The sequence below is a fragment of the Chenopodium album genome, chromosome 11, assembly GCF_948465745.1.
Source record: "Chenopodium album chromosome 11, dcCheAlbu1.1, whole genome shotgun sequence".
Lineage (NCBI taxonomy): Eukaryota > Viridiplantae > Streptophyta > Magnoliopsida > Caryophyllales > Amaranthaceae > Chenopodium > Chenopodium album.
The window spans coordinates 44160874-44178750 of record NC_137844.1 but is presented as its reverse complement, the minus strand read 5'-3'; the positions used below and the strand labels follow the sequence as shown (position 1 = coordinate 44178750).

Sequence of the window (17877 nt, the reverse complement as noted above, 5' to 3'; positions counted from 1 at the left end):
TTTAGAGAAAGTAGAAATGAAGTTTTGAGATGCATTAGCAAATGCATCTCCAACAGAACGGGGGTTTGAGGAAACGGAGTAGGACCCAACTGTCAGTGTAAAGTGATGTTAGGCAAAAAAAAAAAAGGAAAAGCTTGTATACGGGAATATGGTATAATACAACAATGTAATACTAAATTTCTTTTTACTTTATATTATATTTGACCTTGGAATTAGTTGTTTGACTCCAATGTCCTCATTTTCTTTTTTTTACTTTTCACAGTCAACCCATTTTTCATGGTTTACCATTTTTACTCCATTTTTTTTGCTTGAGGAGGTAAGTTCAGAGAGGGCGCGCAAGACTTCATGGTAGAAAATGGCAAGGAAGATGCTAGTGATGGAGGATCCGGTCTTAACAGACCGTACGGAGGACTGTGATGAGCTCTTCGGTGGTGGTAGCGGCCGCATTTTTTGTGACGATGTCGACAACAACGCTACCATTGAAGACCAAGTGGAGCACGATAGAGGCGAGGAAGATGAATTGGAGTTTGCTTTAGACGCATTGCTGAAGGAGGTAATTGTTAACACATTAATTCGTAGTTTTAGGGTTTATTGATAATTTAATTGATAATTTATGAAAACCTAAATTACATCAACATTAACATTATTAAGAGGAACAGGGGAGTGAGCATTATTAAGAGGAACAGGGGAGTGAGGGAGTAGATAATTTGAAGCATGAATAAATGACAATTGTTTACATAGATCAATTAATTGTACTTGAATTAAGTGTAGCTTTCTGAACCCAATTATACAAGTGCTGTGAAGTGTTGGCATAATCTTATATTATTATAACAAACTTCATTCTCTAATTATCAATAAGTTGGAGCCTTTAGGGGCTTTCTTCTCTTACTCTTATTGAATACAAAACAATGACAATAATCTTTTAATATATGAACACAAGATAATATAGAATTGACTTATTTAGTACTCTGTATTTGTTCCATATATTTGATTTTTATTGGATTCAATGCTTTGCTTAAAGTGTGTATTTGTTTTAAGTATGTAGCATACCAATATGTGCAGCAAGGATTATTGAACAGTTTGTCTGTTAAAAGTAGAATTATCCTTCGATGTTTGGTGTTAATGTATAGATTATTGATTTGGTGGAATAGGTAAATGTTGGAGAAGAGTCCTACAAGACTCCTACGAAAGGGAAGAGTACGGTGGCCATTAGTTTTGAGATTGAGGAGTTTGCAAATGTAGAGGTTTCTCTTCCCCCTCCTAATGTTGGAATGGTATTTGATAGTTGGAAAAAAATAGATGAATACTTTCGGAATTACGGGAAGCAAGAAGGTTTTGGGGTGGTTCGATCAAGTGGAACCTTTGTAGGTAAAGGTGTTAATGGGCGAAGGAGAAGAAGAGTGTCACATGGACATGTGAGTGTTTCGGTATGCCCGGTAGGAAGAGTAAGAAAACCGGTCCCGCCTTTGTCTCGGATTCCCAAATAAGTGAGGAACTTGTTGTTAAAAGGAAGAGTAAAAAAGTTCAATGCCCGGTCAAATTATATGCAAAGGTGAACGAGGGTGGTGATTGGGTAATTGATAAAGTCGAGCTAGAGCATAAAGGTTACGCACCTACACCGGGGAAGTCCAAGAACATCACCAAGTTTAGGAAGAAATTCTTGATGGAAAACCCGCATATACTTCAACAAGTGTTTAATGATCGGAAGGCGGGTGTTCCGGTTGCAAAGATATACAATTGTATGGCCCGACAACGAAATGGGAGGGAAGAGATGCAATTCATCCAATAAGATTTGCATGATGAAGTAGCGAAGCAAAGGAGAATTATTTTTGAAGAAGGAGATGCGAAGGCAATGTTTGCCTACTTGAAGAGGATGACGGATGACAATGAGAATTTTTTTTACACTCATCGTGTCGATGAGTGTAATAGGCTCCAAGATGTTTTATGGGTTGATGCTAGGAGCCGGGCCGCATATGAGGAGTTTGGAGATGTTGTATGTTTTGATTCGACGTACTTGACCAACGAATATAAGCTTCCCTTTTGTAATTTTGTGGGTGTGAATCATCACGGCCAAACCATTTTGTTTGGGTGCGCTTTAGTTTCCCGCGAGACCGCGGAAACTTTTGAGTGGGTGTTCTCTAATTGGTTGCGGTGTATGGGAGAAAAGCGACCAATTAGTATTCTAACGGATCAAGATCCGGCAATGAAGAAAGCTTTGAAGGTGACTATGAAAGGAACCACACATCGATGGTGCATTTGGCACATAACCTCAAAATTTGGTAAGAAACTCGGGAAGCATTCCGATTACGCCCAACTTCATGATGATCTTGAGAATGTAATATATGATAGCCTTGATGTTGAAGAGTTTGAGGCTAATTGGCCCGAAGTTATGAAGAAACATGATGTTGAAGGAGATGAATGGCTAGAAGGTGTGTGTCCTTTCTGTCCTTTATGCATTAGTATGTTAAAGTTGCATGAGTATGTTAGTTAAAGTTGCATGTTAGTTTGGTGTGTATATTCTATTCAAAACTTGGAGGTTAGGTTGTTGTGCATATTTTGGGTTAAACTTGCTTGCATAATAATGTTGCATACATAATAATGTTGCATACATAATAATGTTGCATAAAATGGCTTTGGTTTTGTTGTAAAAGAAATTCATATATGTATCCTTGTTTAGACAGGTAACAGTTTCCTATTATCCTTGTTTAGAACAAAAATAAATCACTTTAAGTAATATATTACAAAATTACATTTTACACATCCATATATGTATACAAATTAAACTGCATAGCTATGAATACAGTAAAATCACCTCCACCCTGATTATTCACAGCATCACATTCTCAATGCACTTCCATCACTTAGGTGTAACAAGCAAATCTGAAACTTATGCCTTAAAAAAAAGCTGTGATTTCCAATAGCATATACTACGCAAAGACCTATGTCACCAGCAAACACAGGAAATATTCTCTTCTTAAGCACTAGCAACTCATTGGATGATAATCACTTTAAATGAAGTATTGAGTGCTAATTGACAGTGATTAGAGACTTCAGTTATAAAAATAGACAATATCATTTTCATTTCCCTATTTATATCAATTATCATTTTCAATTCTGGTCAGTTTCATGTTAATGTACAGGGTCTGGTTCAGCACTTGCCCAATCTGCATATGTTTTTTTTTTTTTTTTTTTTTTTTTTTTTGCCAAATATAACACCATATTGTGTTTCTTTGTGTTTGTTTGTCAAATATTAGTTTTAGTTAATAATTTGCTGTGTGGTGCATTTAGTTTTTGTTACTCACTTCAAGTTATGAATGATATATTTTTGTTGCTAAAGGGTTGTATAAGGAACGTCATATGTGGGTTCCCGCTTTTTTGAAGTATTTGTTTTGGGCTGGGATGAAAACAACTCAACGGGTTGAGAGTATTCACAGGTTTTTTGATGGTTATTTAAGTATGCATACTTTATTGTCCGAGTTTGTCGAGAGGTACTGTGATGCTTTGGAGGTTAGATGCACTAGTGAGAAAAGGGCGGATGACAACAATGACAGGTTTTTGCATCAGACATACTCTGATTTTCCGGCTGAGTTGATATTTCAGAAGATTTACACGGATGCCAAATTTAAGGAGGTTCAGCGTGAATGCAATCGTACTATGTATGTGAGTGAGATTCATAGGACACATGTTTCAGACAATGTAACTGAGCATTTTGTGGAGGACCGAGTTTGGTATAAGCCAAAAAAAAGCAACAAAGAAATACCGTCAAAGAGGAAAAGACAGTATAAGCTTGTGTTTGACAGGTCAACGAAGGATGTATCTTGTGAGTGCCGATATTTTGAATGTCATGGGATTATTTGCCGCCATATCATTAGGTGTTCGAGATGAACAACTTCTATGAAATACCAGACAAGTACATTCTTCGGAGGTGGAGAAAAGACGTGATACGAAAACACACTCGGGTTAAGGTATGCTACCATGACCCGGATAAAACTGAAGAAGTGTGTAGGTACGACAAAATGATGGTGCGGTTTGGTCCTTTGTGTTCGAAAGCACCGGCTCATCTAGAAACTACTTTTCTTGTGATGCAAGCTATGCAATTAATTGAAATGCAAGTAGAGGAAAAGATAACCATGCTTGCAAAGAAGAAGAAAGGTGAAGGTGTGTTGGGAACACCTTCTTCTGTGTGTGCTGAAAAGCAAGAAACCCCCTCCACTCAAAGACATGGGAGCTGCAAAGGAGGTGAAGAAGTTCCTGCTGTTCATGTGAGAGATCCTCCTATACCAAAGAGGCCTGCACATCGACCCACGGATTCTAGGTACAAGTTTTGCCTTGAGAAACCGAAGAAAGCGAAGACAAAAAAGGACAATCAGGGGAAGAACAAGAAGAACAACAAGAATGGTTCTCAATCCCAAGTTACCCCACCTCCACCAGTGCAGGTTAATGTTTATTTATTTCGTTACTTAGAATGGTAAACTATATATGTAATTCAAAGTTTATATTGCATGGATTAATTCAGTAGGGGTCTTTCTTGGTTTGTATAATGTCTATATTTTATCTAATCTCCTTTTAAACTAACAGGGTGTTCCTGCGCAAAATATGTAACATATGGTTCCATACATTCCTCACTGTGTTGGTGGGATTCAAATGTTGGATGGGGATGGATCAATTGGGTACTTTACAACAGTTGAAGGTAGAGGTCAGCAGTACTTTGGCTCCCAAATTTCTCCTCGACATGGTTATTACGTTCCGTATCATCAATTTCCTCATGGTCAGATTCCTGTAGGAGGTTGGCAGACCCCTACATCTCAACAGTCAGCTGCATCAACACAACGCGGCTACATTCCCATACTACCCCGACCGCAGCCTCCTGTGACTCCTGTGACTCCTTCGCCACATTCATCACAGAGGACCAAGTAGGATGTATTCGTATCTTGGGTCTTGGACTTTTGGACTATGTATGCAAAGTCACCAGAAATGTATGATCCCATTTGGTAGATTAATATTCTTTTGTAGCAAAACCTGTTGGGGCACCAATTTTTTTGGCAAAATTGATGAAGCATTTGTTCAGGTGTAAGCTAATGTTAGGAAAAAACATTCTGACCTTACTTAGATAATTTGCTAAGCTAATGTCTAGTCGAAAACTTACATAGATGTCAGCTAACTCTTACATCATTTCAGTGGGATTGTTTAACTCTCTGATGAACTTTAGCTTCTACATAATGGTACTACTGTATAAGTTTTTGTTCCACTACGACAGTAACAGGTACAACTGAGTAATCAAGTGATCCATTTCTGTTTAAAATTGAGATGCAGAAGGGGGGGTACGACTAAAACATCCTAATGTACCACTAAAACATCTTAATGTACCACTGTATATAGATTATGTTGAGTTGTTACTGATACCTGGTGAGGTGCAGCTGAATACTAGGAAGCTATCACTTAATGAATATAAGTTACCAGTTCATGGAATGTACTTATTAATGAGGACAATAACAGTTACAGTAAGGTACGTTAGTGTTTCACTGAACCACAAAAATGGTAAAGCTGTGCTCTTTTTAAGGTACTTTAGTTTCCTAAGCATTTACTGTTGTGGCTTTGGGTTGGGTTTGGACTTTGGGTTGGGTTTGGACTTTGGGCTTTGGTTTTGATGCATATAAAGTTTGTTTTTCAGATTAAACCTAAGAGTCCATACAATTTTGCTTTTAAAACATATCAATTTTATTTTAGCAAATACAGATTCCCTTTACATACAAAATTCGGTTAGACTAAATAAAAAACATTTATAGATGCATTGTTGAAATTTGAGTCCGAATAAGTATGTCCACAAGGTTAAACGTAAGTACTAACATTTGAAAAGCATAGTATGACAATATAATAACTCATTAAAAATAACAACTCACATTTTACCATAAACTTTAATTAACATAATATATGGCTAATTTTACCATAAAGAGTAGTTACCATACATAATCAAATCCTAATTCCAGTACTAACCATAAAGAGTAGTTACCATACATAATCAAACCCCACTAATTCATTTCTTAAGATACACCATAAACAGTACAATGGCTGCAGTTATGCCGACCTTGATACACAAGGCAATGATTTTTTCTAACTCTTCCATCCTTTGCCATATCATACGAAAGCCAGCCGCATTCGTCGTTCGAACGAGGTCCTCTTCCTTCGCCCACTGCCAATAGTTGCAAGCTCTACACTTGCAGTAAGGCCTACGGGGATTAGCTTCTGAAAGAGATATCCGGAATTCCGCTATTGACTAACCACCGCAATTACAGTTCTTTGCCGCCACCCATGATATCCCCGTTTCGGAGTTGTTAAAGTTGGTTCCCCTTGCTTGGGAAGACCTTCCGGTTGTACTTATAGACATACTTTCACCTTGTTGAGAGTATGATGTTTTGGAATTTTTCTTTTGTAATGGTTGCTGCCTATATATAGGAACAACATTGGCGGTAAAATTTTGGGGGAAAATTTTCATTTTCCCGCTTTGAATTGCCATGTTGTAACTTGGACCCATTATTTTACTTTACTTTGGACGGTTCCTATTCCACAATATTTCATTTTGATCCTCTGTACCAAGGTTAGATTAGGGATGTCAATGGGGCGGGGCGGGGCGGATGTTGGCCTTCCCATCCCCATCCCCACCTAATATTCTCATCCCCATCCCCATCCCCATCCCCGCGGCGGGTCCAAGTTTCATCCCCATCCCCGCCCCACCAAGTACAACTCCAAAACCATCCCCGCCCCACCCCCCACTTGGATATCCATCCCCACCTAATCCCCACCAAAGACCCGCCTAATCCCCACCCAAGATCCACCTAATCTCCGTATCTCAAATACACAATCCTACATAATTAATACGAATTATAAAATAAACGTTCTACGCACATTTTTGTGTTATAATATAAGTGTCGTACAAAGTATTATAATTAATATTGTATTTTACGTAATTATTTTATAAATACTACAAAAGTATGTAATTTTACTTTAAAAGATATATAGATGTGGGTATGAGGTGGGGATGGGGCGGGTACGAAGTGGGGCGGGTGGGGGGGGGGGGGAGGCGGGGATGGGGCGGGTATAATTTAAAATCCACCCCCGCCCCATCACCCATGGCGGGTATGGTTTTTATCCCCATCCCCGCCCCACCACCCGCCAAACCGAGACCCATCCCCGCCCCACTGGGGCGGGGATGGGGCGGGTCTCCTACTTGACCCGCCCCACTGACATCCCTAGGTTAGATATCACTGACACCAAAAGTTTCCAAAATATTTAAGTCAATGGTACGTTATGTATAACCAATGGCTGTTATTGTAGTTCTAGTTGTACGTTAGTTGAGTGTAAATAGGTGTTACAAAGATTGTGTTACTTAAATTTTAATACCAAAGTTTATTTGATGGATGACATATTTCAAACCTATATTATCTTCCTCTATTACCTAAAACAAAATTTACAAAAACAACTAGGAGAAACACACCGCTGGTCAACCCGAATAAAATAACCACACCACCTACCCAAATGAAGATCTACAATACTAAGGGTTTTTGCTTTGGATGTAATTGAACCCAAATCCAATCTATACTTGTTTTTGGTCCTCAAATACGATTCGATGTCTAATAGTTATTTTCATCATAGTTTAAAGTAAAAACTTGAATAATATCAATTTTTGGTCCTCAAATAATTCGTATTTGGCTTTTTGGATTCATTTTTTTTTCTTTTACGGCAAAATCAATTTTGGATTCAATTTTGGTTGCATACCAAGATTTTGCGTTAATTGCTATAACTTTAATACATTATTATATTCCAAATATTACATCCCATGCTTCAAACATGAATTACTCCCAAATGGTTTGGTATAGGGTTTTGGTTAAACGCATACATATGTCTAGTGGTACCCTAGGGTATGCGAATGGTACCCTATGAAGGGATTGCCAAACTGAAGTGGTACATTCCTTTAATGATATTTTCCTTATTGTTCATCGTACCTTACAGCATATCAGTGGAAGTAATCTCTACTTCAGTTAAATTAAAAACAAAAAATTTTTGTCCAATTGTACCCTAGTTTCGTTAGTGGTACCCTAGCATTTCATTGAGGTTATAACCATAAAAGAGAATTAACAAACAAACATGTCAACTAAAATTTCATGCATAAGACCAAGTAATATACCACAACTAAACATTTACGTTTTTCAAATTATTTTCCTTGTCTGTCTTATCACGAGAAGATTAAACTCACTACTACTATTACAAATGACATTAAATATACTTTGGGGTTCCATTCATCTATTTGTTGTGATAAAATACACTAGCTCAAATTCAATTGTTTTTACCAATATGTTGTTATCTAAAACTCCAAATTATGATTTGCTAAGTTTAGAATCTTGACATACTCAGTATTGATTCTCAAATGACCAAAAAATCACTTCATAGTATTTCAATACATTCCATGCTATGTTGAGTAATCCAAAAAGCTTTGGTTAAATGAATAGATCCAGTGGTACCCTATAGTATATGAGTGGTACCCTAGAGTATATGAATGGTACCCTTAACGAAGGGTTTGGCATCTACAAGTTTTATTAGTGGTGCATTCCATTTAGTGTTATCATTGTCATTGTAATTCGTACCTTCCAAAACATTAGTGGGACAAAAATATGTTTTGATGTGAATGTAATAAAACTTAAAGAAAGTGGTACCCTGAACTGTGTTAGTCGTACCCTTTGATATGTTGGTGGAACCATCCATTTCAGTTCGTACAATTGTTAACTCTTAATGCGGTTGTTTGCGTTGGAAATTGGTGTATCTTTCATTTTGTCTTTTCCTCTACCTCTCTTTGAAATTTTCGTGTGTTGTCCCATCGAAGTACTCCTATGTCAGTCATAGGTTATCCTATGTCAGTAGGTTCTTCTAGAGACAAAGATTTTTTTGTTGATTTGAAGAGTTTATTTTATTTTAATTTTTTTTTTGGTTTTTATTATTTCCTTGTACTTGGAATTTATTATTATAGGATTATTTAAAGGTCATGCCAAAAGTTTCTTTTCATATATCCTAGCAAAGCAATATCTTAAAAAAAACCTTATTTTGCTTACAAAAAAAAAAAATGGAAGAGCAAAGTGCAACAACATCCACCCAACAACCCACCCGCCTCCGTAGCATTGGCGGATTACCCATGCTCCCCCACCCTTCCGAACCTGTTTTTTATTTTCTTCCTTTTATTGCTACTCTAGATCCCGAGCTTGATTTCAATAACACCCCCTACTACGCTAATCCCATGGACTACATGATGATGTGTGACCCTATACCCGTTAAAGAACTTCGGGACCAATTAATTGAGTCGCTTGATTACCGCACCACCACTTTCATACGACAGAGTGTCATGGAGGTTGGTGACAACCTATGTCGCCCGGCTTACTTCCCCTTGCTCTCTGATTTGGAAGGCTACCAACTCAAGGGGACTGGAGCCTTTGCAAAGTGGCTTTGTGAACATGATAGGGGGAAAGATGAAACTTTCATCCCCTCTGATCTGGTACCAATGTTCGATCGGAAGCCCTTTTTCCGCGCTGAGTCTATGCAAGTGTTTACCCTCCCCCTCAAAGAGAGACACCTCTTTTTTTGTCACAAGAGCGCTGCTGTCCACATCATGGAGGTTCAAGAGACGGTGAAAACGGTTAGGGTAAATGTGTTCGCTTGTATCACGAAGGAGAATAAGATACGTTATCATCGTGTGTCAATCTATGGTGATCAAACCGGTGACGGGCCTCATACTCCCCCTTTTCCCATAGGTTCATCAATTATAGTTTTGAATGCCCGTAGTGTTCATCGTCCATCATTTTTAGAAACTATTACCAAACTATTCAATGCTTTTACCCCTGATGTTTTCATTATTACTGAAGCTCGGGCTGACAACACCATGGTAGAAAGGCTTATTCGAGATTTGAATGGAGTGTACGACGTTGATACTTTCGGTACCTACAACGGGTACAGCGGTGTCCTTCTTATCTGGGACAAACAAGACATGTACCCGAAGGTCGGGCAAAGAGGTATGCATGGTTACGGCCACCAAATGGGTGTTGCTATTGAGGTATAAATGCTTATTCTCTCCTATTTCACTGTTTCTCAAGTTTTGGATATGCTTGTCCTTATAAATTCATTTAACACTTCTATTTTGGTCAATCGACCGATGCATTTATATGTTAGTCAATTTTTCATGAATAGAATTTGAAAGAAAGAATTAGGATATTAAGAGTTAGGGATGCATTTATATTTGAGTCAAATTTTAAAGAGTTATGATATTAAGGATTAGGATATTAAGAGTTAGAATTAGGATATTAAGAGTTAGGGATGCATTTATATTTGAGTCAAAGTTTAAAGAGTTGAAGTTGAAGAAGAAATAGTACGGTTAAGCTCTATAAATTCTTAAAGTCAAAGTCTTATCTCAAATGTTCCTAGTCTTACAAGACATATTGCATGTATTATGGTTATGTGAAATACCCTTGGTTTATATGTTACAACAAGTAGTGCATTGAGTTACTTAATTGTTTATAACAACTTGTAGGCTGGTGCGAAGAACTGGGCCACACAGGACCCTACTCCTACCTCGCCAACATACTCCGACATAGGACTTGATGAGGAAAGCTCGTCTCATGACTGGAATGAGGACTTATCCGATGGTGCCTAAGGAGATTATGTGAAGCGTGGCAGCTCCTATTTTATATATAAACTATATGGAGTTGCGAATCAATATATGTTAGGAATTTTTTGAAAAGATACGCACCTTTAACCGTAACGTATTAGTAAGGGTTAATAATTTGTACCTTTTCTCGTTCAATCCCGATCAAGTAATGTGTAACCCTTTATTTTGATGCTTAAATGTGTGACAATGCATACTTTGTAACCCTTTATTTTGATGGATACTTTGTTCGTTTACATATAATTAAAACGCTCGATTGTGAAGGGCGTTAAATAGAAATATATTACCACACCAACTGTGGGAACAATGACAAGTAAAGACATTAATGACCTTTACCAAAATATTAGAAGATACCTCTACGATATAATATTGTTCCATCTGAATTTGGAAGAGTACAACTGATACAAAAGGGTTCAATTCGCCTTATACACTACAATCCAACTACAAGGGCTAAGTGTACCATTTAAATACAAAAGATACAACTCATTCATACAACATAGACTGCCAACACCAACTAAAAGGTCGGAAAGTACCATTGAAATGCAACTATGCAGTATTGAGGTTTAACATGGTCGCACTGAAGGAGAAAATAGTCTCCGCAGTCGTATACTTTTTTTCCTTATTATCTAATTAGAAAATATGTAAAATTTTATATACGAATACAATAATGTGTTACTATTATATGAATATTTGCCTTATACAACTACAAGGGTTAATTGTACCATTTAAATACAAAAGATACAACTCATTCATAAAACATAGACTACCAACATCAAGTGAAAGTCTGAAGGTACCATTGAAACGCAACTATGCACTATTGAGATTTAACATGGTCGCACTGAAGGAGAAAATAGTCTCCGCAGTCGTTTACTTTTTTTCCTTATTATCTAATTAGGAATATATGTAAAATTTTAGATACGATAATGTGATGGTATATATGTTGTAGGCATACATTTTGAAATGAAATATTTGCCTCTCGCAATAAGGAACATGAACAATAACTTAACTTAGTTAATATTACATAATAAAATGTTTGGCTAGAAAATGTTTGGCTACCCATAGCAACATAATCATAACATGATAAAATAGCAAGGAAAATAGAAATAAGTCCACATTACAATCCGTCTAGAAAATGCGGTAGTTCAATACATGACTCTCACTTGATCAAGGGGTAAGATGGTCGTTGTAGTCGTCAATAGTTGGGTCATCACATGGCTTGCGGGGCGCATCATCATCACTTGAGGCAGAGAAAGGCGACGGGGTGAGGTGATCATTGTAATCATGAATTGTGGGGTCGTCAGGCTCACCTCCGCGATAGGGCGAATACGGCGAGGAAGGCTCCGAAAATGGCGACTTAAGAGACTACAATCAAATTAGATAACGAAACATAACCCAAAAAAGAACTATGGACAATACATTAAATTTTTCAAAACATGTAGATTAAGGTCTTTAATTGTTGCATATATGATCTCAATTCACATTACAATTAAGTTGTAAACATGTTGAAGTTACTAATTTACTGGAGTAGTGCATATATTACTAAATTTAAAATGAACATTAAGTAGCATTGTCCTTACTAAATCAATTGATTTTAAATTTTTATAAAAACATGTAGCTAAAGGTCTTTAATTATTGGCTAAAGGTCTTTAATTGTTGGCTATATCATAAAAATGAAATTTAACCATTGAGTTATAGGAATTATAATTACTAAATTAAAACATGTATACTTAATAAATTAACACGGAATTAAAATTAAGTAGGAATATAATTACTAAATTAAAATTAAATACAAAACGTGGAAACAAATACCTCTAGATCGACGCCAAGCTGATGGCCAAAATACGATTTGCCCCTCTTGATGATCCATGGAGCCAAATCTTTGACATCCCATATAAGTAGCACCTCACTGTATCCGTTTTGCCCTCCAAATCCTTGAACATTGTACGTCGCCCTTAGCTCGTACTTAACAAATTCTATCGTGCTCTCGTCAAAGCGGGCCTTAGTTATGACAACAGCACTAGGAGAGTACGCATTGAACAACTGGTAGAACGTCTCCACAAACGATGGTCGGTGAACATTCCTTGCATTCCACAATATGACATGTGACCCCATTGGTAAGAACTTAGGAGATGGCTTATGAACATCAGCCTCAGATCCATACAAAGATACCCGATGGTACTTCACCTTCAGCTTGGTGGTAACACAAGAGAAAACATTGATGTGAATGATTTTGACAAGGCTGCGCACCTCCATCACATGAAAGGTTGCCGTGATAGCGCCAATGAAAATGTGTGTTTCTTGTAAAGGCAGGGTGTACAGAGGAAGTCTGTCGGGGTCGAATTCCGGCTTCAATCAAAAATTGGAACAATTTCTCTTGGGATGAAGTCAGCAGAGGTTGTATTTTTGCACACCCACATGGCAAAAGCACCAACCCCCTTGTGGACATAGCCATTTAAATCACTTAGATCTGGATAATAAGCTGGCCGAATGTTTCCAATCGACTCTTCCATTAAACTTTTTGGGATGTAGGTGGTTGTCCTAAAGTCAAGAGAGTCGGACAATTGATCACGAAGAAAGGTAGGCGGAATGTAAAGCCCTTCGTCGCAGTCATATTTACTCGCAAAATAGGTCGTGGTGTTGAAATCAATTTCAGGGGTGTTACTAGGCTTGAAGGGGCTGAAGTAGAGTAGTGGGGTGATTGGATGAGGCACTATGCGCCTTCCCCAAGAACCCACAATAGTTTTTTCAGGGTTGGACATGGTGAAGCGAAAGAAAGGAGTTTAGTTTTTGGGTAGCTGGTGGAAATGGTGAGGTCTTTGGATACGTGGAAATGGAAGATAGTAATAAGAAGTAACTTTAACTAGAGTATAAGAGGAAAAGTAAATATTTTTGTTTTATTCATATTTTAAGCTTTGGAAAAGAAGACTAAAAATCCCAGGAAATCCGAAGAATGCAGAGTTTCTTTACTAAAGTCAGACAAGAAGGTCAGACAGAAGGACAACTTTAAGTCCAGTTGAACTGAGAAAGTATTAAGTTGAGCTGAACAAGCAATGTCAGTCGTTGAACCAGCATTAAGATAAGACAATACATATACTCAGACAGTACAAGTTTGTACTGGGCTCTATGCACCTGTGACAGCATTTTCATCAACTATGAACTAAAGATGGGAGTTGAAGGAACTAATGTAATACTTAAATGAAACAAACTAATTCGTACGTCTACCATTTATGGTATCCCAACTACATTTGCCTATAAGAGAACCACAAGGGCCTGTTATTATTGTACTCCAATTCTTGCCATAGAGTTGAGCCATACTATCTACAATTTCTTCTGGCATGGGAAAGAAAGGTATGGCCATCTAAATTATAACTACTCATGTGTGTCAATTACGTATTCATCATATTATCAAATGCCTAGCACAAGTAAAGTAGATTCGTATGTGGAATTCTAAATGTTACCTATTTTACTAGTAAGCATGAATCCTTTGAGCTATCATTTTATGTTAGAACAGTTTTTGTTAATTTCTCAACTTAATGATGTCATTTTAAGCGTAGTATATAATAGTAAGATGTTTGTCTTATATTGGTTTTGATCCATTAACAACCAAAATATAACCACTGAAAGGTAGTGTAAGTAAGTTAAATACATATAATGTTCTACTTGTACAAGGCACACTATATACCAGTTGTACGAGTTTGCTGTTCAATTGGATTATGTTGCCTTTTACTTTGAACCATTTTAGGTAGTACAACCAATTAAGTAGGAAACATGTTGTACTTGTATATTCAGTTGGAGTTCTTTGATGTTCAATCGGAGCAATTTGCCTTTTATTATATTTACAGTTGTATTCTTTGATGTTCAGCTTTTAATGCCTTTTATTATTGCTAAATGTAAATTAATTCAAAAAAAAAAGAACTACTTGATACAAATGTTGTACAATTTAATACTTAAAATATTCCATTTACAAGGACTTGTGAGCAACTGTAATGGTTATAATTTTTTTTTGTTCAATTTTCAAGTTAGTGATTATATGTTGTGTGTGGTCCATTATAAAGTGAAAAAAATCCAATGGGTAAAAAATACAAGACGTTAAGTAGGAAACATGTTCTATTTGTATGTAAAATTGCACTTCTTTGATGTTCAGTTGGAGCATATTGCCTTCTAGTGTTGCTACTGTGGATACAAATTTTGCACAACTGAGTACTGAAAATGTTCCATTTTAACTGTTTGACCAGAAAGGAGACGGGATGAAAGAAGGCGCAGAAAGCTGTTAAGGAAGGTTGCGAAGTTAAAAAGCAATATAGTGGGATCATACGACCCAAATGCAATCATAAGGGATCTGTACATGCCCAACCATAGCAAGATGATGATGTTTGGACATCAAGTTGCTACTATTGCACGAGGAGGATTGCATGATCCAGTTGATGGTATAGATTTCCATCCCGAGTTTCCATTCTTCACAATGTTCAAAATAGGTCGGGCTAGATACTTTCGCAAGGAGGCTTACTGTTTCATGTACTACTTGCTGGATGTTGCAAAAATTGCCGTTAGCTTCAACTTGCGCACCTTAAGACGGTCATTGGATGAAGCATATGGCTACCCAGAATACCATACTCACCTCAAGCGCTTTTTTCGAGCTATTTGAGGATCTGGAGGATTGGTGGTTGACTGTCGACGGAGCAATTGGGGAAGGACATGAATGGGGAGTATTGCTTCTAGGTAGGAATTTCACAACCCCGAAGGAGGGGACCCTACAAACAACCTTTGAGTGGCTGCAATTCTCGAAAGAAGATCAATCAGAAAAAATTCTAAACGATGTTGATCAAAGGATGATGTTCAGAAGGAATATGCTTAAAGTAAATGGCTACGATGAGATGACCCAGGGTTCGCTCATAACGGCTGAACCCTTTGCATACAGTGACTACCCTGCTGATTATGTTTGTCGCCTGCAACGAGCAATCAATATGTTTGAGAACAAGACGGGTTCCGACTCAGCTTCTGGCCTTAATTGGACATCCGAATCTAGCTTCGAATATTAGATTAGTATGTTATTTAGTTATAAGTGTAGTACGAAACAAGCCCTGATATAGCTAGCTAATGATTGTGTTATCCTAAAGATTGTTAGTACAACTACAAAATAGTACTGGGTATGTAACCTGAATTCTAATTCTAGCATTAAAATTAACTACAATGTTAACAACATCATAATTAGTTTTCCACAAAATTAGCTAGCTAGCTGTTAATGACTTGTTCAACTGGGCCGAATTATCCTAAAAGTAACTATTTAATCCCCTAATTAACCAGAGACCTATGTTAACAGCATCATAATTAGTTTTCCACAAAATTGGGTTATGCACCCCATTGCTGATGAAGACAGTATCAGAATTAGTTTCAAAAACAACAAAATTTGGTTAACCACTGAACCACACCCATTTTGAAACCCCTATCAACTCATCTGAGAACCTGTCCTTCTACCGCCACGTCTTTCCTTTGGGAGGATCTTCTCCAAATTTGCATGCAGCTCGTTGAATTCCCTGTTCACATCTTCAAGAAACAGATTGTTCCTCAAGGAGGAGGTGTGTTTCTCCTGCAAAAAAACTTATGTCAAAACACATGACAATGATACAAACTTTCTTCTGCCCTTAGTAAAGATTTCATGTACATCAATCCATTCATTTAATCGCGTTCCATTCATTTAATCGCGTAGGACAAATAAAGGACCATAATCTCACCATGTGATAGGGAGCTTCGAAAGAACGTGCACAATGCTTTATGCTTGATAGCATGATTGCGCCGCACGAGCAACTGTTAAAGCAACACAACGACAGCCAGATAGATAAGCATTAGAAAACAAAATACGCATGTACTTCACATGAAATTAATCACACAAATAGGAAACTAATAAGCATGCACTTCACATGACAGGAGCATCCTCTGCCTAGAGCCAATTCTATGACTTAAGGTAATGTCATATCCTAGTTAGCATGTGATTAAATTACATCCTTAAAATTAATTTAACCAAACAGAGATAGATTTGGTCACAACAAAAAACTTGAAACACACATGCAATCTAAAGACCTTTCAATTGCCCAAATACAGGAAAATCCAAACAACCAACCAAGTAAATGAAGAGTTGCATAAAGAAACTTAGAGAACCCACAGAACATGAGCATGCTACCCAAGGAAAAGATCATTATAGTTAACAAAACAAAGCGAAAAGAGCTCTAATCTAACCAGCCAACATATCATATATATAATCAATACTTAACCAGCCAACATCCACCATAAAGCCAATAACATTCAAATCAATCAAAACATACTTACTTGTCAGCCTGTCGTACCGGGAAGGTCCTCCTCAACCATGTTGAAGTTGTACCCACCTCCCATGTGGGGTCACTCAGGTGTAGCAACTCCTCCAAAGCCACCATCTAAAGGAAGAAATTGTGCATGTCACAACTTTACTTCGCGGAGAAAAGGAGAAATTAACATAAAAGTAAGGAAGGATAAAGTTGAGCTCCCTACTAGTTGCTGATGACACTTGTCATGCTTTAAGTACGGATCTTCATACAGAGAATCAATCATCCAAACCACATGCGCCTTTAAATCCAAGGCCAAGCAATACCAATGTTCTGCATTCTTCACAGATGCATCAAGGACGGGGACAAAAACCTGTATCAACCATAATCAACTTTAATTTGCTACATCTACTAAATAGCTGCAGCTTCATGTTAAATTTCGATTTCAAGGAGTGAGAAATACACAGTAGACACCAGGGGATTGGGGACCTAAGGCTACAGAGTTATAGAAAGTGTACCCCTCTATTAACTATAAAAGGCTTAATTATAAACAAATGAATACTTTGAGAAACTTAACACTTACACTTTTAATTTGGTCAAGAGAATAGCTAAGGAAAGTCTTCCCGTACTTTTGCCCCAACTCTTTAGGGTCATCTTTACCGACCATAACAAAGTTCTACAAACAAAATAAAATGAATTAGTAAAATACTACAAACAAAATAAACTCCAAAAATGTTGATGAAGAAACTCTATAACCAAATACAGTGGTTGCAAATAACTCACCGCATACGAAGGATCCATCATAATCCTTTTCCTTGTATGTTGTGATGCCCAACTCTTCGTATAAAGAACAGAGGCCACCCTGACGTAATGATCTCC

General features: G+C 37.3%; 1 protein-coding gene across 1 annotated transcript; it reads left to right on the top strand.

Annotated features, from left to right (window-relative positions):
* Positions 1–1873: 1873 nt before the first annotated feature.
* Positions 1874–4602, top strand: LOC145566665 (protein FAR1-RELATED SEQUENCE 5-like). Its single transcript, XM_081626013.1, has 4 exons — positions 1874–2429; positions 3338–3813; positions 3873–4436; positions 4579–4602. Exons 1-4 carry the CDS (start codon positions 1874–1876, stop codon positions 4600–4602), a joined length of 1620 nt encoding a protein of 539 aa, XP_081482139.1.
* The last annotated feature ends 13275 nt before the right edge of the window (positions 4603–17877 follow it).

What these genes read in the sequence shown, in the direction of transcription:
- LOC145566665 (XM_081626013.1), top strand. Translation starts at nt 1,874, where the DNA reads ATGACGGATGACAATGAGAATTTTTTTTACACTCATCGTGTCGATGAG. An exon ending in TTGACAGGTCAACGAAGGAT is followed by an intron (nt 3,814 to 3,872) that starts GTATCTTGTGAG and finishes CCATATCATTAG; the next exon opens with GTGTTCGAGATGAACAACTT. An exon ending in CCCCACCTCCACCAGTGCAG is followed by an intron (nt 4,437 to 4,578) that starts GTTAATGTTTAT and finishes TTAAACTAACAG; the next exon opens with GGTGTTCCTGCGCAAAATAT.